This window comes from Cynocephalus volans, chromosome 3 (genome assembly GCF_027409185.1).
Source record: "Cynocephalus volans isolate mCynVol1 chromosome 3, mCynVol1.pri, whole genome shotgun sequence".
Taxonomy (NCBI): Eukaryota; Metazoa; Chordata; class Mammalia; order Dermoptera; family Cynocephalidae; genus Cynocephalus; species Cynocephalus volans.
In genome coordinates this window covers 34074610-34096943 of record NC_084462.1, presented here as the reverse complement: position 1 = coordinate 34096943, position 22334 = coordinate 34074610, and the positions used below count along the sequence as shown (strand labels likewise).

Below are 22334 nucleotides of genomic sequence, written 5' to 3'. Positions count from 1 at the left end.
GCTGCAGCTGGCCTGCCCATGCCACAGTCCTGCCTGTCACAGGGGCCCAGACATCCAGCCCCACTCAGAAAGTTTGTGTGGTTGCCCTACATAATGCAGACCTTAAAAGCTAGGGAACTTCCCTTTCGGGAATCCACCTCTGATCCGCCCTCCATAATTACATCTAAAGAACCTTCCTTAACCCATTTATTTTCAGCCTGCAGTTTCTATTGGGAGGAGTTAGGACAAGCACATGGGCCCTAACTGGGTGCGACTTGGGGCAGGGTCCTCATCAATATGATTCTACCTTAAGGGGTTGACAGAATTGGAAATAGCATATGCAATACATCAGCACACAGCACACACTCATTCTTTATTGTTCCCCTGAAGCTACTTTTTTCCAAACCCAATTCTAATATTCCAAATTGAGGGGGGATGGGTAACACAGTGGCATTTATAGGAGATGAGCCCACAAATAGCTATTTGATTAACATTTTACAAAGCATTTCTCACACAATCTCACTTGGATCCCAGAACTCTGGCATTAAACACAAATTAGAGAGAATGTGACTTGCTCTAGGTCACCAAACACGTCAGTAGGACAGCCTAGACTACCCCAGATGTCGTGGGAGCCAGTGCTCTTTCCGTATCACACTGGTCATCTATTTCTTTCACTCTGGAGAAATCTTCTGCCGAACTGCTAGATAGAAAGGAGTTGAAAATGACTTCAGGTTATGAGCTCTAAGCATAAAGGCCTCCCACTTATAACAGCAAATGTCCAAGGATGAAAACACTTGGAACTCTTTTACTGTTACTAGGCCTATTTTTTCCCCTCAGATTCTAAGCTATTGCCTCTTGCTGGCGTATAATTTCAAATGCATCCCCAAATCCCTCCCAACTGTAGGGTAAAAGGCCAGCACACCTAGTGGCTTATTCTATGCCCTTCTCCAGGCAGAGGCCAGGTCAGCCACTCTTGCATTGCATCATCAGTGGCTTATTTTACTTTGACTCAGCAATATTTGGGTACCCAGAATACACAGCTGCACCTTAAGGACAAGGGCCACCTGGGCATGAACACTGTGGACTCACAGAGGTCCTGAGCCATCGGGAAAATGAGCAAAGGAACCTACTGATAAACCCAGTAGAGAATACGCTGGGGGGCTGACCAGGAGTGAGCTGTGTGTGTCCGTTCAGGTCCTCAAGGCAAGGGTGCATTGGCCCCTTTAAGAACTGAACGTTCAGCAGAGTGAGGCACCCCAAGCACACAGCTGAGGACAGGAGGCAGCAACCGAAACATTCACTCATTCACCAGCGCCTCCCTCATCCTGCAGTAATGGTCTCTGAAAGTGAGGGAAAAATCAGATCGTGTAAACTATGAAAGGTACTCCCAAAAGTATGAAAACCACAGCACAAAATGTAGGCTGGAGGTCAGCTCCTAGAGAATATTTGGGGTTTACTTAAAAAGAAATGATCTGCTCAAAATTGAGCCCATTCCCTTAAGTCCTTCACCAACGTGGAGTGGGTGATTGCAGCTAGCACGAGTCTTTCAGGAAGAGGAAGCTACACCACCTTAGAAGAAAACATGCAGGAGAAATGCCCGTATTAAGACAATGGTTTTCATCTTCCACCAATTAACTAGATCTACAAGGGGAACAGTGACATGTAGTGCTGACCTGGCCACAGGGAACCCACCCAGTAATAGGTCTATTCCTACATTTCCTTTATCATTTACCTGATTAAAACAGGATTTCAAGCAGTTTCCTGTTACCGCTGTCTACTGAACTCCAGGCCTGGAGCACCTGAAACCTTTTTAACGGGCGATATGTGTGCTAGTGAGCTACTCCTTACCTAAGTCCTTGGGGAGCTGTCGGATCCTCCAAGTGGATGTTAATCCAGAGACTATATAGACTAGATGTACTTAAAGACATGTTGGGACGGTGTTTTTTGGCAAAATGCGGGCCGGCCCGTGGCTCACTCGGGAGAGTGTGGTGCTGATTTGGCAAAATGCATATTTTCAGCATGCGTGTGTATACCATACCCAATTTATGACCTTACACTTAAAAGACACCACATCTTGAGGGCCTGCCCGTGGCTCACTTGGGAGAGTGTGGTGCTGATGGCACCAAGGCCACAGGTTCGGATCCCTATATAGGGATGGCCGGTTAGCTCACTTGGGAGAGCACGGTGCTGACAACACCAAGTCAAGGGTTAAGATCCCCTTACCAGTCATCTTTAAAAAAAAATAAAAGACACCACATCTTGGAAGAAAATTACTTTATTCTGATTAACTCATAAACAATAATATCACACAGCTGGTTTGAGGACACACAAACATTTTCCCAACCTCAAACTCTGTACCATCTGAGTGAACTTCTATATAGTAAGAACACCCTCTTCCATTGCAATTACAAAGAAAGGAAGCTATTCATAACAGAGAAGAGCTTTAACTGATGATTTTACATTTTAAACTTGCACTATCGATTATATGTTTATGCTAAATTAACTTGGTCATGAGAGTCGATTTTCCATTTCTTCAATTTGAACTTCTTGATTAGGCTAATCCTGCAAACAGAAAAGGTAAGTTAGAAGAGCACTAGGTACATATACTCAACAAAACAGAAGCCCTCCAAATATGAAAGGAGGGAAAACAGCCAAAGGTTACTGGTTTCTTTTACAAGCTACTACTTTTTTTTTTTTTTTTTTCGTGACCGGCGCTCAGCCAGGGAGTGCACCGGTCATTCTTATATAGGATCCGATCCCGCGGTGGGAGCGTCGCCGCGCTGCTAGCGCAGCACGCTACCGAGTGCGCCACGGGCTCAGCCCCTTTTACAAGCTACTGAAGGCATCCTGTGATCAACAAATCTTCAACTCTACACTTGCCACAAGTAAGAAAAGACAGGGCATATGTGCTCCTAGGGACAGAATCCTGAAGCAGAAATGTAGCCACTGTGGTAACTAGATGTAGCTTCAACAGACTTCTGATAAACTTGCACATGCCATCTCTTAATGCCACAGTTCAACCACCTGAAATGATTAACTTCTCCCCTATTTGCTACCTAAATGAAGGTGGGAAAATGATAACAAACATTGTAATAGATGGTGAATTCTTAGGCTGAACAGGAAGAAATTACATAAAACAAGTTGACTGCCAACATTTCAGAAAGCCTAAATCTCAAGAGTTCCACTGAGGGACTTAATGAACTCTTCTCTGTCAATGAGGTGTGTGCAATGCCAATAATATATCAGAGTCTTTATGTCCATTCCTGCGTTTTGGTGAAAATGGAATGTAATTTTATAGTCATGGCCTTAAGGCTAGAAGATCACTCACATGCAGTAACCATAATAAGATCTGGCACAGTGATTCATACCTGCTTAACGAAGAATCAAATTCGGAACATAATTGGTAAAAGCTTAATATAACGACTAGAAACCTATGGACCAACTGTCTGTTAGAAGAGTTAAATTATTTTTAGAGAAATTTACACCAAACTTCCTCTAACTTGTCAACTTGATTTATTAAACACAGACTCCCAAAATTCTATAGGGTCCAGGAATACCACTCTGAATTGAGCAGATGTAAGTTCGATAAAACACCTACCATTTGCAAGTCTGCACTGTTTCAGCACCTCACTGAAACCCTCACAGAGCTTAATGTCACCCTGGTTCTGGGCGCACTCCAAAAACTGCTTTATCTCATAGAAGCACGGTTCTAACTGCTGCTGCTGCGCTGGTCGGGCTCCCTGAGGCTCCTGCAAGGGAAAACATTCAACACTGTTAAGAAATCTATGTTTACACATAGCCAAGAGCAGTATCCACTGTCTTTCAGATTAACTGGGGAAACAGAACTAGAACCAGATGCAAATTAAAGTTTCCATCTAATAACATGGAAAGTGAAAAAGTTTAAAGGCAGAAAGCAAATGAGCTTTCACAAAATTCCACTTGCAATCAGAAAGATTCAAGAACAAAGATACAAATAAGGTGGAACGGTTATCTGGACTTCTCAAGAATAAATAGTTCAGTGAAGCTTCATGGAGGAAAAATGGGACTATTATAAAAAAATTGGGAAACAAGAGTTTCAAGTACACTAGAAATACAACAGAGTACACACCCATGCTCATTAGAAGAGAAAATCCACCCACCTCAGAAAAGGGTAATGGCAAATATTAGGTAAGAGATCACAGAGCTATGAGAAATTTCTGATTACTTAACTAAGATCAAGACTGGATTAGTAAAAAGTGTCACCAAGATAAAGACTTAAAGGGAAAAATGGCTGTTTCACAGTGAGTCAGGTTGGACTGTTACAATTCTCCTCCTTGGGAAGAAATACTATTGTATTTCTAATGCACTAACTATCTCCCAAATGTGGCTTTTTCTATTAACAGCATTGTGGATTCTAAAATTAAAAACAGTTCCTATTCATAAGGAATTTACAAACAACCAGCTTTTCTCATAAAATACACCCAAGGAAGGAAAATGCTGCGCAAAATCTTACCTGATAAGTGATGTCAGGCCTTGAGGGCTCAGCATTATTTCCTCCACTGAAGCCCCCAGTGATGGCATGGCCCAGTGTGTGCCCAACAGCAGAGCCCACAGCCACGCCAGCTGCAGTGGTTGCCATCTGGGCCATCAGACCTGGCTGCCGGGGTGCAGCAGCAGGTGAGCCAACTGCAGATGGTGGGACCGCTGCTGGCGGCTGGGCCACTGGTGCTGGCCTGGGTGCAGTTCTCATCTGAGGTGCCCGGCTTTGAAAGAAAAGAACACAAAGTACGAAGTTCTCACTTCCAACCAGTTTTGGAAATTGTCAACTTATAAAACACTTGATTATAACACTAAGGTCAAGGGTTCAGATCCCTGTGCCAGCCAAACAGCCACCAAAAAATAAAAGTAAATTAAATTAAATTTTTAAAAAAACCCTTGTAAACTCTTATAAAGGAAGGAAATTTAAACAGAATACTTGTTTATTAAAATAAACCTCAGGATTTTCAATTAAAAAAAATTTTTTTTGGCAAGCGGCCCTTATGGTGATCCGAACCCTTGACCCTGGTGTTATAACACTGCTCTTACCAAATGAGCTAACCAGACAGCCCTCATTTTAAATGAGTACGTACAAGAAAACTTTATGAAAAACAATTCCATGAACTATCTACATTACTTTATCTCTTGAATCTTTTGTTAAGGTTGTAATCACCAAGCATAAACTACAGCCGACCCTCCATATATCTGTGGGTTCCGTATGTGCAGTTTCAACCAACTGATATCAAAAATATTCAAGGGAAAAACCATAAGAAATAATATGACAAAAAAAATACATTATAAAATTATTTACACAGTACTTACATTGTATTAGGTATTATAAATAATCTAAAGATGATTTAAAATATACAGGAAGATATACATAGATATTATGCAAATACTACACAACTTTATATAAGAGACTTGACCATCCAAGAATTTTGTTATCCTCTGGGGTAGGGGAGTGTCCTGGAACCAATCCCCCGCAGATACCAAGGGACAACTATATTTTTTCCTGCTTTTTTGCAACCATTTCCATGTATTCATATAGTCCACAGTATCTTTAAAGAGCACAGTTATTCCAAAACCTCATAAAAAATATAGAAAATATTGAGTTAGAAAGACCACGTACAAGGGGCTGTAGGTGCTGGGAATGTAACTGTGAGCAAGAGAAAAAAATCTCTGCCTTCATGGAGCTTACATTCTACTGAGGGATCAACTTAAAATACTGTGTCATACTACATTAAGTGTTAAGAAATATCAGGAGAGGGGAAGTACGTTGTGAGACATCGCAATCGTGGGATAATCAAGGAGGGTCTCGCTGAGCCAGTAACGTTTAAATTAAGACCTGAGATGGTCATCTGGGGAAAGAATCTAGTAACGCCTTCATTTTGAAGAGGAGAAAACTGAAGCCTAGTAAGTGAAAGTGACTTTCTTAACTATTATACCAAAATTAATTCCAACTACTCCCATCTGTAGGACATCTGGCTGCTTTCAACAATCTCACTAACATGCCCAGCACTGCTGTAAACATCTTCACGTATATCACGTCCCTCTGCCGGTTTTCAGATTTGTGAGTGCTCTTCCCCCAAATGAGGCTAGGTCAAAAGGTTACGACTTAACTTCCTATCAAGTGGCCGTAACTTTATAAAACCCTGTCCGCGAGTAAGCCCTTCCCCACACTCCCAGCAAACCGTCTGAACACAACCCAAGCCGGCCCCGCCGCAGGCCCGCTCTGCGGCACGGCGCCCGCGCTTCGGCCCCAAACCCGCGACGGCCTCACCTGGCTGGAGGCGCCATGCGGGAGGTGCGGCTTCGGCTTCCACGCGGCATGGCAAGCGCTGGCGGACCCACGAGTAGACAGCGAAACTCTGCGGGGAGAGCGGCGGCTTCGGGGAAGAGGGACAGAGGGAAGCGAGGCAGCCTCAATACGCGACCAGTCCACGCCCAGGCAGACAGGCCTTCCGCTTGCCGACGCCGCCTCGGAACCTGAAGGTCATTGGAAGAGCAGGACGTCACGGCGGCGCCTCGTCGCATGCGGTTGACGTCATGCGCTCGGCGCCGGGGCACTTCGCAACCGGAAGTTCCTGCGGTGGCGGCGCGAAGCCTGTCCTATGGCCTTAGCGCGACTCGGCCCCGCGGGCATTTTGCTTCTCAGCACGGAGGAAGCGTGGTCGCACATGTGTGTGTCCGCGCGGAGGGTTACACCCGTCCTTGAGAGGTGGGTCACCTTTGGCTTCACTGCCAGGGGACCTCGGGCAGGTTACTTATTTTGGCAAGTACTTTTTGAGGCACAGTGCCTGAAAATAATAGGAACTTAAAAGAAAGAAACGAAGTTTTAGGCAGGGATCGACAGAGCTGAGTCGGTTCCGTTTGTGTTTCTCTTTCTTGGGTGTGGATTCAGTTATCGAAAGGGCCGGTCGGTTAGCTCAGTGGGCTAGAGTGCGGTGTTGTAACACGTAGGTCAAGGGTTCGGATCCCCACATCGCCCGGCCATGGATGGAGGGAGAAGCTACACAACAACAACAACAACAACAACAAAAATAAAATAAAAACGAGAGAAAAAGCGAATAACTATACAGTATACACGGAAGGAATTGAGAAAGGAATTTAAGCATGTCCCTACCTTCTCTCCCCCAAATCAACTACTCACAAAAGAAGACAGTCATGCAGAAAATAAGGGCCCCAAAACGCTAGAAAAACAAAACAGCGAGATGATAGAAGGGACTTCCTCCTTCTCAGTCATTTCTTTCCACGTAAACGAATTCCATTCTCCAGTCAAGTGACAATGATTGACAGGTAGGATAAAAACCCATGCTACAACTCTGTGCTGTCTAGAGACTCGCTTTAGACCCAAAGACGCACACACATCACAGAAACTAGAACTCCTCTCCGCCTAAAAAGGTCACTCTCTCCTATCTCCCTTCTCCCTAGAAAACCCTCATTCCAGAGGGGTCCTGCCTCTTCCCGGAGAATTTTCTACACAGAGAGGTCAGGAAGAATCTGAACAGACAGGCCTCCCTCATTCTGTGACCGTGAGATCACATTTCTACATGGCTGTCCATTTTCCATGGAACTTCAGCATACAAATAAAGTTTTCCCTGGGTCTTTGTGTCTTCCTATCTGAAGGCTCCTGTGTCATGTAAAAAATCAATTCAATAAATTCGCTATGCTTTTCTCCTTAACCCGTGAGAAAAGGTATCACACATTTCTACCCTACACGGGTCAGGAAACTTAGCTGACCTTACCCTGAAATAGGTCATTAGAGCTTCATTCCAGAGGGGTCCTGCCTTATACCTGAGGGAAAGGAAGGAAAACACAGAGAAAGAGAGAAGAATCTGAACAAGCAGGACTTGCTAAATCCCCCCTCCCAGTTAATTACCATTAGATGGTACCCTTAGATCCTATATAGCAACGTCAACTGCATTTTCAAGGTAGCATATGTTGCCACAGACCAGTTTTGTGTTCTGTGAGCTTTTTTTCTGATAAAGAGAAAATAGTTTCCCACGGTAAATGTAAATATATACACCTATATATTTTTCCTCCTCCCAATATGATTTTGTCCATCCTTAAGGTCAGGCATGGTCTACCTAGACATCTACACCACATGTGGCAACAGCTTTGATGATTCTTCAACGTGTCCAATCCAAAATAATAGTAATAATAACTAAATAACTGACTAAACACATGCATACACCCATCCATAAAGGGGGAGGGGGAACTTAAGAAGTAAGCATGACACGTAATTCATAGTGCTATTGCTGCCTTGAAAATTGGTCAGGGTATGCTTCTCCCTGCCTTTTATTTTCCATGGCAGAACCTACGGTCATTTACAAGTTATATTGACTTCCCTTTTGATTTCTTGAAAGACAATGTTCCGAATTACTGAACCCTTGGGGCTTTTTTGTTGTTGTTGTTTATATTTTTGTTCTTGTTTTCACTGCCAATGCCCTCTGCCACAAAGCCGGGAACTCACTCCTGTCACAAAGACGGTGTTTGATTTTGTTTTACACTAGAGTGAAAAGAGACATTGCACCGAATTTACCACGAGAAGCATGTTTTTTTTTTTTTTAAAGATGACCGGTAAGGGGATCTTAACCCTTGACTTGGTGTTGTCAGCACCACGCTCTCCAAAGTGAGCTAACCGGCCATCCCTATATAGGAATCCGAACCCGTGGCCTTAGTGTTATCAGCACCACACTCTCCCAAATGAGCCACAGGCTGGCCCGACCATGAGAAGCATTTTTTTTTTTTTTTTTTTTTTGTCTTTTTGTGATCGGCCGCACCGCGCTCAGCCATTGAGCGCACGGGCCATCCTTATATAGGATCCGAACCCGCGGCGGGAGCGCTGCTGCCTCCCAGCGCCGCACTCTCCCGAGTGCGCCACGGGTCGGCCCTTTGAGAAGCATTTTTGACCTTACAATTCAGCGACGTGAATAGCATTCACTCCGTGGTCGTGTTTGCTCCGGCAGCCACTCCCTCGCTACTCCATTCATTTGGCCACCATTCTTCTTTCACAGGTGCCTTCTATGGGTTTCCTTCATGTTTGTCCATCTACCTTTTTGGAGGGGTGAGGAGGCACATGCAGTCACTCCACCAGGCTGCCGCCATGAGTGTGTGAAAGGGGGATGAGGATCTCTCATGGGAACCAGATGGGGGAGTGAGTACACATCCTGAAACTTGAAGAGGGATGATTAAAAAAGAAAAACTAAACTAAATAAATGAAACAACCCTGCACCTAGAGCAGAGCATCGCAGCAGAGTCAATGCTGGGCTCATCACCCAGGGTGAAAGGATTAAAAACATTTTCTGCTAGGCCTAGGTCCTTCTATTTCCAGAAGTGAGTTTACTGTGAGTCACAGGGCATGAACACTCTTATTGCCTGATATGGGTTGAACTGTGTCCCCCAAATTTTATGTATTAGAGGCTTGATCCCCACTGTGAATGTTAAGAGGGTGGAAAATCCTATTATGGTAATTGAAAGGTGGGGCCTTAAAGAGGTGATTAGATTCTAAGGACCATGCCCTAATGAACGGATTAATGGTGGTCATGGGTGTGATTCTGAGGGCTTTAAAAGGAGAGCACCTGAGAGTCTCCCTCTTGGCTCCATCATTCTCACCATGTGACACCTTGCATTACTGTAGGGTCACCTCACCAGATGTGTTTTCCAGCGTCTAAAACTGTAACCAATAAATTTTGTTTTCTTATAAATTACCCAGTTCCAGGTATTTTGTTATAAGCAACAGAAATGGACTAATACATTGCCCTTGATACACATTGCCAAGCTTTATCCTTGAAGGCTTATATAAAACGTAAATATCACTAATAGTACAAGGAACTGCCCATTTCACTGCACCTTTGACAGCATAGTGTATTATAATTTAACAGGTTATTTTGTTTGAATATTTTTTTTAAAAAGATGACCGGTAAGGGGATCTTAACCCTTTGCTTGATGTTGTCAGTACCACATTCAACCAGTGAGCGCACCAGCCATCCCTATTTAAGATCCGAATCCATGGCCTTGGTGTTATCAGCACTGCACTCTCCCAAGTGAGCCATGGGCCAGCCCTTGTTTGACTATTTTTAATAGATAAAAGTCCTCATCATTTTTATTTGTCAAAATTCAGCATCTTTCCTTATGTTTTATTATCAGTTCTATTTTCTAAATCATCTGTTCATGTTTTCCCCCATTTATTTATAGAGTTAATGTATCTTGCCAATTTGATGATCTATTTATTTAATCATGTTTTAGACTGTAAAAATAGTAAATGTTTACTTTTAAATAAAAAAGTGAAAGTTTTGTTTTACTCCTTAGACCCATAATTTATGTCAAGAAATAATTACTGTTATGGGACTAGCCAGTTAGCTCAGTTGGTCAGAATTCAGTGTTATAACACCAAGATCAAGGGTTCAGATCCCTGTACCAGCCAGTGCTGATAACACTAAGGCCACGGGTTTGGATCCCTATATAGGGATGGCTGATTAGCTCACTTGGGAGAGCATTGTGCTGACAACACCAAGTCAAGAGTTAAGATCCCCTTACTGGTCATCTTTTTTAAAAAAAGGAATGAACACTTTACAAAGAAGACTCTGTACTTGCTTTTGGATAATTCAAAAGCAGAGATGGAGAAAAGGAGCCTTATAAAGGACACAACCTGCCACAAGTTTGAGCTTAGACTGAGCAGAACTTTGAAAAATTCAAGACAAAAAGGAATCCAGACCAGAAGAGAGACAATTTTAATCATACTTGGCTAAGTCATTAATTCTTAAATTGAGAGAACATTAGATGTTTGTACAAAGTTATTTTGTGGTAGTAAAATAATGGGAATAACCTAAATTACTGTTAGTAGAATACTGGTTTAAAAAATATATGGTACATTCACATAATGTGCAGCTATGAAAAAAAGAATGAAATACCAAGGTCAAGTGTCTGGATCTCCAGAGCAGCCAGCCACCAAAAACGAAACAAATCAAAACAAAACAAGAATGAGGAAGGTTCTCTCTATATTGATTGAAATGATTTTTAAGATAAACTATCAAAAGAAAAAAAAGCAAGGGGCAGAATTGAGTATAGTGTACTATTATTTGTGTAAAATGGAGAGAAAAGACCACATTGTATACGCATAAAATATCTGAAGTTGATAACACTGGTTGCCTTCAGGAATGGGACTGGGTGTCTGTGGCATGGAGGTGGCGTGGGGGGAGGACTTTTAATTGTATAACATTTTATATCTTTTGGATTTTGAAACAGTTAATATATTCTATTCAAAAAACAAAGAACATGTAAAAAGTTAATTAAAATTAAGAACAAAAAAAGCAGGAATGGAAAATAAATACCAGAATTCTGCTACATATTATTTATAGTTTGCTGGGATGGATGTGCTGAAGTTCATTCTTTAGTAAAATTTATATGAAGGGTCTTCAAAAAGTTTATGGAAAGATTTGTATTTTCTTTACATTCCATTTTTCCACGAACTTTCTGAAGTGCCCTTGTGTAAAAGCTTCTCATTCCATAGTGATTTCAGTCATTCTCAACAAATTTACTGACAGTGATCAGAAGTGACCAAGAATGCTTGCAGGCATGACTGCAGTAAAAATTCTGCTCAAATTAGGCAAGAGGTATCAGAAGTTTTTAAATTGTGCAAACCGTGTTCCAGAAATTTAAGAATACTAGGAATTTAAGAAATTAAGAAACAGTCATGATTGTGGGAATAAATTACCTGTAGGGATGTTCATTTAACAAAATGTATAAAATATGGAAAACCTGTAAGCAACCTGGGTCCTGCAATATAGAATTGGTTAAATAAGGAATGATACATACAAGAGTACTTCAAAAAGTTCATGGAAAAGTGGAATTAAAAGATAATACTAAGGGGTGGCTGGTTAGCTCAGTTAGTGTGGTGCTGATAACACCAGGGTCCAGGGTTCGATACCTGTACCAGCCAGCTGCTAAAAAAAAAACCCAAACCTAGGGGCCAGCCCGTGGCTCACTCGGGAGAGTGTGGTGCTGATAAAAAAAAAAACCCAAACCAAAACAAAAGAAAGATAATACGAATCTTCCCAAGAACTTTTTGAAGACCCCTTGTATGTATGATGGAATGAGTGCAGCCATTAAAAATGTTATAAAAGAATATTTGACATGAAAAGTATCTTTACAATATATTAAGTGAAAGAGCAGGTTACAAAATAGTGTACATAGTAGGTTTATATCTTGAGAAAGTTCATATATATTTTGAAGCCTGGAATTACATACTCCCAAGTAATGATGTTATCCATTGGGTAGTGGAATTTTCAGTGATTTTTTTTTCCTTGTCCATAATTTTCAATTTTTCTACAATGAACTTTCTTTCCTTCCTTCCTTCCTTTCGTGGCTGGCCCGTATAGGGATCCAAACCCTTGACCTTGATGTTACCAGCACCACACTCTAACCAACTGAGCTAACTGGCCAGCATGTTTAAAATACGTCCACAAATTCTTTGACACTCCCTTCAAAAGATGGAGCCTAATTCCTCTCCCCTTGAGTGTGGCCTGGATTTAGTGACTCTCCTGACAGATAAGAAAAGGCAAAAGTGATGATTTGCAACTGTAGAAACTAGATCATAGAGGTACCGTGGTTTCCTCCCTGCCCACTCTCTCAGGTCAGTCACTCTGGGGCAAGCCAGCTGTTATACCATGACACCCAAGCAGCATATGGAGAGGCTCAAGGAACTGAAGCCTCCTGTTAGCAGTTGTGTGAGCGAGCCATCTTGGAAACTGCCTTTAGATGGCGGCAGTCTCAGCCAACAACTTCACTGCACCTTCATGAGATGCCCTGAGCCAGAATGACCCAACCATGCCACCCCTGAATTCCTGACCCACAGAAATTGAGAAAAGAAGTGTGATGTTTTAAGCCACTAGATTTGGAGTAATTTGTTACACACCAATAGATAACATGGGCTGGCCGGTTAGCTCAGTTGGTTAGAGCGTGGTGCTGATAACACCAAGGTCAAGGGTTTGGATCCCCTTAACGACCAAAACAAAAATAGATAACACACGTATTTTCTACAGTGACCATATTTATAACTTAACTAAAAAGTTCTAGTATCTAAAATGAGTAAAATCTAGTATGCAGAACATTCTATAGAGTATTACTTCAACATGGCTTATGTCTGTCTGGATATGCTGTGCTTTACAGCAGGAGCTCTGGAGGAACTGATATGTTTAAGACATTATGATCCTTACACTCTAAATGTAGTTTTTCCTTACATAACTAAGACATACATATATGAATACAGTGCTTTGCATACATTGACCAAAAAAATAATGAATATAACTGTTGACCTAAAAGTACTAAATACTATATGAACAAGTGGTTAAGTGGTGTTTATATGAAGTTCTATAGTATTTCAAGGGAGTGGGCATTCAATGTGGATGAAGGCTTCAGGGAGAAGCTGGCACTTAAAATAAGTATAGGTGGAATTAGTTTGAGAAAGATTATAATTGTAAAGGCTGAAACAGCATGCTAGGTAGACTAGCACAGATTCAGATGAAGAGGAAGACTGAATATGGTGGGTTTAGGGGACAGAAGACCTGCATCAAGAACCAGAGTGTTTTTTTAACTTGTGGGAAACAAATTTGAGAAAATCCAGTAAATGATTTCCCAAACCATATAAGGAATCTAGGTTTTTTATTCGACAAACTTAGAGAACCCAGTGAGGGTTTTCCCATCATTAAAATGATCCTCAGGAAGATTAATGTGGACGTGGTGTTCAAGAACTAGCAGAGGGAGACTAAGGTTAAGGAAGAAAATCCTAAAAGGTAAGACAGAGACATGGGGAACATTATTACTAATTATTTTAGTGCCTACTATGTATTGGACACTAACAGCTTTACTTCATTATTTCATCTACTCCTCACAGGTACTCTTGAAATAGGTACTAATATTACCTCCATTTTATAGGTAAGGAAACATGCTTAGAGAGGTTAAGTAACTTGCCCAAGTCTATACAGGTGTTTGACTCCAAAGCCAAGACTACTGCCATACCACACTGCCTGGATGTTGGAGACATTTTAAAAGAAGAATTAATATAGTGAGTGAAAGAATTTAAGGCTTCACGACTAGAGAGAAAATAAAGGAGGGATGGTATTCTGTAAATTTTAAAATAGTTACCATCCATTGAGCACCTGTTATATGCCAGGCCCTTTATTGCGTTGGATGCTATATAAACACAGAACATTGTCTAACGGTTGAGGAAAACTGATGCTGAAAGCAGTGAATGCTTTTTGAGTATGTGCTCGTTTGGGGCACTTAAAACACACTTCTCTCAAATCACGGGAAAAATAAATTTAAAAATGCGTTTGAAAAGAGCATCATTTCTTTTATCAATTAGCATGAAGAAAGTGAAACTCCTGTTAAATTTTTCATTTTCAAAAAAAATCGTTAACATATAGCATGGTTTGCATATAACATATGTGTTTACCATAGCCCATAGGAAAATTCTGGGTAAAACTAAATATTAAATATTTAGTGCTGTGCTAAACAAAGTAATGTAGAGGTCAGGAGTACAGGTACTGGGGTGAGACTACCTGGTCTACTGTCTAATTAGCTGTGTGACCTCTGGAAAGCCTCTTGAACTCTGTGCCTTCGAAGCCCTTCTCTAAATGGGGATAGCGGGATCTACTTCAAAGGATTGTTGTGGATCAACAGTGCCGAGAACCTAGCAACTGTTAATATATACTATTATAGCAAATATTAAACAGAGCAGTCTATGACATTTGGGTAGGAATCTTGTACAAATGCCTATCCTCTCTCATTTCTTTGTGACCTCTTCTTTACAGGAAGAACTCAAGTATTTGTGGACTTGGAACGAGTTGCCACAGTGACTGGAAAAAAAAAAAAAAACCCAAAAATCTGGAATACCTAAAATGCCATTCTTGCTGCTCTCTTTTAATTAAAAACCCTAAAAAGGCAAGCCCACTTTCATGGTACTTAGCAGTCCATTAGCAAAGAAAAGATACTGAAGCAGTAAACTTAAGCGATGTCGAAAAGTTGTGTTGACCAACTGGGATTCTCTCCCTCTTGGGACCACGGTGACGGATGGAGTCGGAGAAAATGCTTTCACCAGGCTCTTCGGTTGTCCTGCAGAGTCAGACAGAAACACGGATCGGTCATCGTCTTTAGTCCGAGAGTGAGCACTGGAAGGAAAGCTCTCGTGCGTTATTTCAAAGGCGTCTTCTGCGTTTCCCGGCCCCTTCTTCTGTCCAGCTACAACGCTGCACCTGCGGTCGGGGGGAGCCGGGGCGAGCGGACGGGAGGCGCTCAGGTGAGGCGGGTGCGCGGCCGGGGCCTCAGCTGGCGTTGGCGCCGCCGGCGCTGGCCATCGAGGAGCTTCCGCGCGACCTTGCGCTCGTGGCCGCCGGGCGCCGGCCGGTTGGTGCGCAGCTCCTGCTCGCGCCGCGTGCGGCCCTTACTGCGCCCCGCCCCGCAGGCCGGGAAGTCGCGCAGGTAGTAGTAATCGAGGCAGTCGTAGAGCTCCTCCTCGCCGCTCGCCGGGGGCCACGCCGGAGCCGGGCCGCGGGCGACTGCTAGGGAAGCGCCCGGCTCCATCGCGCCCGCCGCCCGGCCGCCCGCGCGCTCCTGCTGGAGGGAGAGAGGGGGAGGCCCGGGCGCCCCGCCCCGCGCGCCGATTGGCTCCGCCGGCCGGAGCTCGTGAGGTCACAGGGCGCGGGCCTGCGCGCTGCGCTCGTGCCGCGGGGCTGTGGGACTGCGGTCGACCGTGGTTTCTACAGCGAGCCGGCTAGGTGAGGGGTGCGGCTTCGGGTGAAATGTCGGCCACTCCGGTCGCTCGTTTTTTTTTTTTGTTTGCCTTGGAGTCTGGCCGGTCTGGGGGTCCGAACCCCGGTCCTTGTGATACCGCGCCACGTTCTACCGACCGAGCAGACCCGCCAGCCCTGCGTCACGTGTGTTAGAAACTCTCCTGTATCTGCTGCGAAGACGTTGTGCGGGTGCTCAGCCCCTCCGCCTGCAGGCCGTGTCCTGCCTGGGCTCCGGCCGCTTCACACGTCCGCTTTCTCGGCGGGGATGCGACTGGTCGGTGTAAAGGGCGTCACCGGGACAGAGCAGGCGTGGAGCCGGGTGGGCGCTGTCGCGGGGTATCCGCGACGACCCCCAGGCCTGGTCACCTGGTCAGCGCTTCCCGGCGCTGCCCTCGGGGCTACAGAGAGACGGCCTTGGTGTGGCTTGACTAGCCCAGATGATTGTCCCACAAAAATGCAGCTACTCCTCGGTGATTTCTTTTTAATAGATGGAAAATAATTTCCTACGTAAGAAAGGAAGAAGGAAACAACAAATATTTGTCAAATATTTAATCTTGCCGAGTTTCTCTCTGTGATTAAGTTGCCGATGTTTTTCCGCGCACTCTGCAGCCAGCTCCCCGGTGGGGCGAGGCCTACATACCGGGCTGACGGCAATTCGTAGTGTTTTTAATAGAACACCGAGATTTTCGCCTCCGCCCACCTCTTGTATCTATGCTGTTGGGAAAAGAGAACTAATGTTTGTCCCTGTACCACTCTTCTGCATATGATCTCTTCTTAAAACGTCTTTAAAATTTACTAAAATATTCAGACCTTCTTAAAAGTGAAAAGAGTGAAACAATGAATTCCCATATCCCACCACACTGAACAATGATCGAATCCTGAAACATTTGCTTTCTGCATCCCTTTCTGCTTTCTTTCTTTTTTTTTTTAAATGACCTTTAAGGGGATCTTAACGATTGTCTTGGTGTAGTCAGCACCATGCTCTCCCAAGTGAGCCACGGGCTGGCCCTCCTTTCTGCTTTCTTCTGCTGCATCATTTCAGATCAAATTGCAGACACTGTTGTTTAACCCCTAGGTAGTTCAATATACAGCTCTAGAAAAGTAAAGCTGATCTGTACTAATATCCAGTCCAGAGTAAAATTTCTGTGATTGTCTTTTAAGTTACATCATTTTATAATTGGTTCGTACAACTCAGAATAATACATCCAAAATGTACCCATGAAATTTGCTTGTATGGCTTTCAAGTCTCATATTCAGAACCCCCGCCCTTTAAATTTTTACCTGACATTGGTAGAAACTACGTCAGTGGTCTTGTAGAATGTCCAACTTTGTGGATGTGACTGCTTCCTTCTGGTGTCATTTAAATTGTTCGTCTCAGGGTGAGGGGCCTAGGGGACAGAAACAGAGAGAGAGAGGGAGGGAGGGAAGGATGGAGGGAGGGAGGAAAGAAAGAAAGAAAGAGATAAATAAATAATAAATTGTTCGTCTCTCTCCCATATTTCCTGTAAATCAAGGTTGGTTGAAGAGGCTTGTTTATTCTGATTCAATTTAGGGGGCAAGAAAACTCCAGGAAACGATGTGTGTTGGCATCACACAATGCCTCATCAATGCAGTTTCCGTGGTGCTGGGCTCAGATGGTGACAGCCTGATCCTGCAGTCTTGAAGTTCCTCATTAAACGTTTATTTAGTGGTTTTGTTCATTGTTCATTGCTTTATTTGCTATTACTTTCGTTTGCTATTTCATTATGGGTTGTAGTAATTTTCTAATTCAATAACTTCTTTTAAATTTATTAGCTAGAATCCTTTGCCTCATGAACTGAGGCTATTTGGTTAACCTAAAATATGCTTTTGACAGGAAAGGCAGGATAAATGCTTAATTCTTCACTTTTAAACATGGGGTTTCAGGGGGTTCTAATGAACTACTTTTTTTCCTTTGAGAATCGCTATGAACTCATATCTGTTTAAGATATAGTCAATGTGTTTCAATCAATTTTATTCACTTTCATTATTTGCTATGCTCAAATTGTCCCATCTTTGGCCAATGAGAACTTCATGTAATTACTTCATTCTTTTGGCATTAATCTAGTAGTCTTGGAGAACATCCTTGCTTTCTGACACACAAAGATGTCCTGGCTCATCCTATATATTTGTGCCCTAGACCCTGACTCAGCCATTTCTCCAACAAATCCTGGATCCTTTTAGTGTGGAGAATGGTATTTAGAGACATGTCAAAGGACAAAATTGCAACAAATTTAGTTAAAGATTTCAATTGGCTTGGGCCGGCCCGTGGCTCACTCGGGAGAGTGTGGTGCTGAGAACACCAAGGCCACGGGTTCGGATCCCATATACGGATGGCCGGTTCGCTCACTGGCTGAGCGTGGTGCTCACAACACCAAGTCAAGGGTTAAGATCCCCTTACCGGTCATCTTTAAAAAAAAAAAAAAAAAAAAAGATTTCAATTGGCTTTATTGCAATTCTAAATCTCAGTTGACCAATCGCAAATGCCCAATCACTTTTCTTCTGTTTCTGCTTTCTTCAGCCCTTTTCTGCCTATAAAGCCAAACTTCTCTGCTCAGCTCATCAGAACACTAATTCTATTTTATAGAATGAGGTGTTGCTCAATTCTAGAATTGCAAATAAAAGCCAATTAGATCGTTACACTATTTGCTGTTATTTTGTCTTTTGACAGTCTTTACAAGAACCCTGTGGGATATTACTGTCACAATTTTACAGATGAGGGAACGGTAACAACTTTCACAAGGTTACATAACTAATAAAAAGCAGACTAAGACTGCCGTCTTCCAACCCCTAGGGAGTTATTTCTTCCATATTACTGTGTCTTTTGGTATGAATTTATTATTTTTTAGTTCACAGATGGATTGCTGAACATCCCTGCCCTCTTACCTTCTGGGGTGATATTTAAAAGTAAATGCCACCATCTCTCTTGCTTTCCCATCCAAGGACTCTAAACTAATGCTGATTACATCACTGGAATAAAATTTAAAAGTGGACTTTGTACCTTGTTTAGTGATTTGACTCCAGACCTAGGGGAGAAACAAGCAACAGTCATGCTTCAGGAGCAAATTAATTCCTTATATTAGCATAGATTATAAAGCTCTGTCTCTTTCATTAGCATTGTCAATGAATCATTGCAAATACCACATGAAGTAGTGGAAAGAGAAATGGAGATTCAGCCAGTTCATGTGGCTTGCCCAAGGTCCATGGTAGAGTGGCCTCCTGTGTCTGCTTTCAGACCTAAGCAGAGGTTGCTTCTGTCTCTGAGGTCCCTCAGAAAGGACGTAAATGATACTCATTTGCAAACACAGAGCTGGCTGCACCTTACATTCTACACTTCTCTCTCTTTCCCATTCTTCATGCCTTTGCATTATTGTTGTATTTGTCGAGCTCTGTACAAGATTGGGAATGTTGGAGTGAGCAGGACTTAAGCCATGTTGTGACCTAAAGTCACCTGGGCTTTAAGAACATTTTAAAGACCTTAGTTTTTTTCTTGGCATGCATTTATCCGAGTTCCCTCTTTTCCCATGGTTACTTGATATTTTGATCCTTGGTTATAGAGCAAGATGACATCATTTACATAAGTGTAGAGCTGTTTTACAGATCCTGAAAAAGCAAGGAAGACATCAATAAAGCTATGCTGACCCCACCCCAAAGCAAATCAAAATCCTGCAGGGCCCTAAGATAAAGTCAAGGATGAGAACAGAAACCAGGCAGAGCCTTGGTGAAATTTTGCACCTGTCTCCTTACACAGAACTACCATAGCTCACATCCCCCTCCTTCCTGCTTTTCACTTCCTGCTTTTTACCCCATAAAAACCCTCGGTTAACTTGAGGAGATGAGACAGGTTAGCCAATCTTCCCCTTCAGGTTACTAGTCCCAAGTAAAATTGCCTTATCTATTCACCAGCATTTGACTTTTAAGTCATTTGTTTCCTTTTGGTGGCAGGCAGCTGGACTTTGGTTTGGTAACAGAAACACCTTCGCCCATCCCCTCCTGCCATCTCCAGCTGTAGGTGCAAAATAAATGCCTATCAGTTAAATACTATATGGATATATAAACAACCAAAACTATTAAAAACTATTAATGCAAATGAGAATATTCAAATTGTTGTTTAAGACTCGTTCATTCAGTCACTCAAAATACATTTATTAAGCATTCACTATGGGCCAGGTATTGTTTTAGACTTTCGGAATAAAGTTCTCTATTCTTATGCAGTTTATATTCTACTATGAGGAGGCAGGCAACAACAACCAAAAAAATGTAACAAATCTCAGTGATAGGTGCAGTTAAGAACTATGAGGCACAGTGGCTGGAGCGTCTTTGAGGAGGTGACATTTGAGCAAAAGTCAAAATAAAGCAAAAGTGACATTAGCAAAATGGCAGACTAGGAAGTTCCAAGCCTTTGCTCCTGCACAGAAACATTAAAGAAGCAATCAGAAACTGGTTAAAATAATCTTATAGGAGCTCTGGAAAGGTCAAATGTCTATAGCAACCAAGCAAATAATCAATTTTTAAAAAGCCACATTCAAAAGAGTAGGAAAATTCATGCCATTTTTACTCATCCTTGCCCCACCCCTTCCATGGCACAGCACCTGTCTTTGTCTGAAGAAGGGGGCAGCCCAGTTCCAAATTCCCTCCACCAAACCAGAAGGAGAAGAGCAGACCTTACCTGAAACATTCTAATTTGTCTGGGCTGCCTGAAGACTGACGTTGGAGCCTCAGGTGGAAAAGTAGTGGTCACTGTTTAGGAAAGCTATATGGAGACTGCAGACCCACAGGTATCTAGGGCAAGAGATTACAGATGGAGACATACAATAGACCATCTAAGGCCCTAAGAAGAAGCTGGGTGAGACTGTGAGAAATTAAGACTTTCAGAAACAGCTGTGTATTGGGGGAAACTGGAAAACCACACAGAGGACTGGGGAAGACACATGATCAGAAAAAAACTAAGACCTTAAGCTTTCACCTTAGGTGTATCCCAAGGCTCAGGGAAGACCCAGCTAACTACTACAGAGATGCCCCAGCACAGAGCTAGTCTGCAAAGACTGGAAGAGATGGATGTTCTTTCAAATGTCCGTTTTTAACAGCAACAACATCACAAAGCATGCAAAGAAACAGCAAAACATGGCCCATTTAAAACAAATAAGTTAACTGGCAGAAACCATTTTTGAGGAAGCAACAGCCATTGGACTTAATAGACAAAGACTTTTTAAAAAGCTGTCTTAAATATGCTGAAAGAGCTAAAGGAACCTAACAGAAATTCTGGAACTAGAAAATACAATAAATGAATTGTAAAATTTATTACAGGGGCTCAACAGCAGATTTTGTCAGGCAGAAGAAAGAATCAGTGAACTTGAAGATAGGACATGTGAAATTATTGAATCTGAAGAGTAGAAAGAAGAAAGAATGAAGAGATGTGAATAGAGCCTAAAGGATCTGTCAGATACCATGAAGCAGAACAAACGAGGGATCGTCAAAAAGTTCATAAAAGGATTCATATTATGTTTTAATCCCATTTTTTCATGAACTTTCTGAAGTGCACTTGTACACGTTATAGGAGTTCCAGAGGAGAAGAGAAAAATGAGAAGAGAAGAGAGGTTACTTTAAGAAATAATAGCCAAAGACTGCCCAAATTTGAGGAAAGACTTGAATTTACAAATACAAGAAAGTGAAAGAACTCCAAGTGTGATAACCCTAAGAGACCCACACCTAGATACATTATAATTAAGCTGTTGAAAAACAGAGAAAATTTTGAAAGCAACAAGAAAAAAGTGATTTGTTGGTGCGATGGATCCTCAACCAATTTCTCAGCAGGAACCTTGGAGGCCAGAAGGGAGTAGCGTGATACATTTAGAGTGCTGTAAAAAAAAGATGGTCAACTGAGAATACTATATTAGGCAAAACTGTCCTTCAAAATGGGGAGATGTGCTGGCTGGTTAGCTCAGTTGGTTAGAGCATGATGCTGATAACATCAAGGTCCAGGGTTCAATCCCTGTACTAGTCAGCTGCCAAAAAAGAAAGGTGGGGGTAAGTTAGGATATTCTCAGGTAAACAAAAGCTGAGGAAAGTCATTACAACTAGACCTAACCCACAAGAAATGCTAAAGGGTGTCCTTCAGTTTGAAATGATAGGATGTTAGTAACTCAAAGTCATATGAACATATAAAGATCTCTGGTAAAAGTAAATACATAGACAAATATAAAAGCCAGTATTATTGTAATTTTAGTTTGTAACCCCAATTTTTATTTTCTACAGTATTTATTTTTATTTTATTTTATCAATACACAATGTAGTTGATTTTTGTGTCCCTTTACTGATTCCTTCTTCTCCCTTCCCTCTCCCCCCTCCCACCCATCAACATCATATCTGTTCACTTGTCTTAACAAGTTCAAAGAATTGTGATTGTTGTATCTTCTTCCCTGACCCCCCATTTGTTTGTGTATTTATTTATTTATTTTCAGCTCCCATAAATAAGTGAGAACATGTGTTATTTCTCTTTCTGTGCCTGACTTATTTCACTTAATATAATTT

At 42.3% G+C, this 22334-nt stretch overlaps 2 protein-coding genes and 1 non-coding gene across 4 annotated transcripts; 1 reads left to right on the top strand and 2 right to left on the bottom strand.

The window, feature by feature from the left end:
• Positions 1-2238: 2238 nt before the first annotated feature.
• Positions 2239-6513, bottom strand: CHCHD2 (coiled-coil-helix-coiled-coil-helix domain containing 2). The gene is made up of 4 exons (XM_063090931.1): positions 6275-6513; positions 4472-4721; positions 3578-3728; positions 2239-2541 (listed from the first exon to the last, which is right to left on the bottom strand). Exons 1-4 carry the CDS (start codon positions 6322-6324, stop codon positions 2531-2533), a joined length of 462 nt encoding a protein of 153 aa, XP_062947001.1. The 5' UTR covers positions 6325-6513; the 3' UTR covers positions 2239-2530.
• A 7134-nt stretch (positions 6514-13647) lies between these two features.
• On the bottom strand, positions 13648-15606 carry NUPR2 (nuclear protein 2, transcriptional regulator). Of its 2 annotated transcripts, none has more exons than XM_063090887.1 (2): positions 14988-15606; positions 13648-13759 (listed from the first exon to the last, which is right to left on the bottom strand). In XM_063090887.1, the coding sequence occupies exon 1, from the start codon at positions 15574-15576 to the stop codon at positions 15289-15291; it is 288 nt and encodes a 95-aa protein (XP_062946957.1). In that variant the 5' UTR covers positions 15577-15606; the 3' UTR covers positions 13648-13759; positions 14988-15288. The 2 variants fall into 2 exon arrangements, with proteins under 2 accessions (XP_062946957.1, XP_062946956.1); XM_063090886.1 differs by having other exon boundaries at positions 13648-13745.
• Positions 15607-21733: 6127 nt separating this feature from the next.
• On the top strand, positions 21734-21807 carry TRNAI-GAU (transfer RNA isoleucine (anticodon GAU)). Its single transcript has one exon. It is a non-coding gene; the product is annotated as a tRNA-Ile (tRNA).
• Positions 21808-22334: the final 527 nt, after the last annotated feature.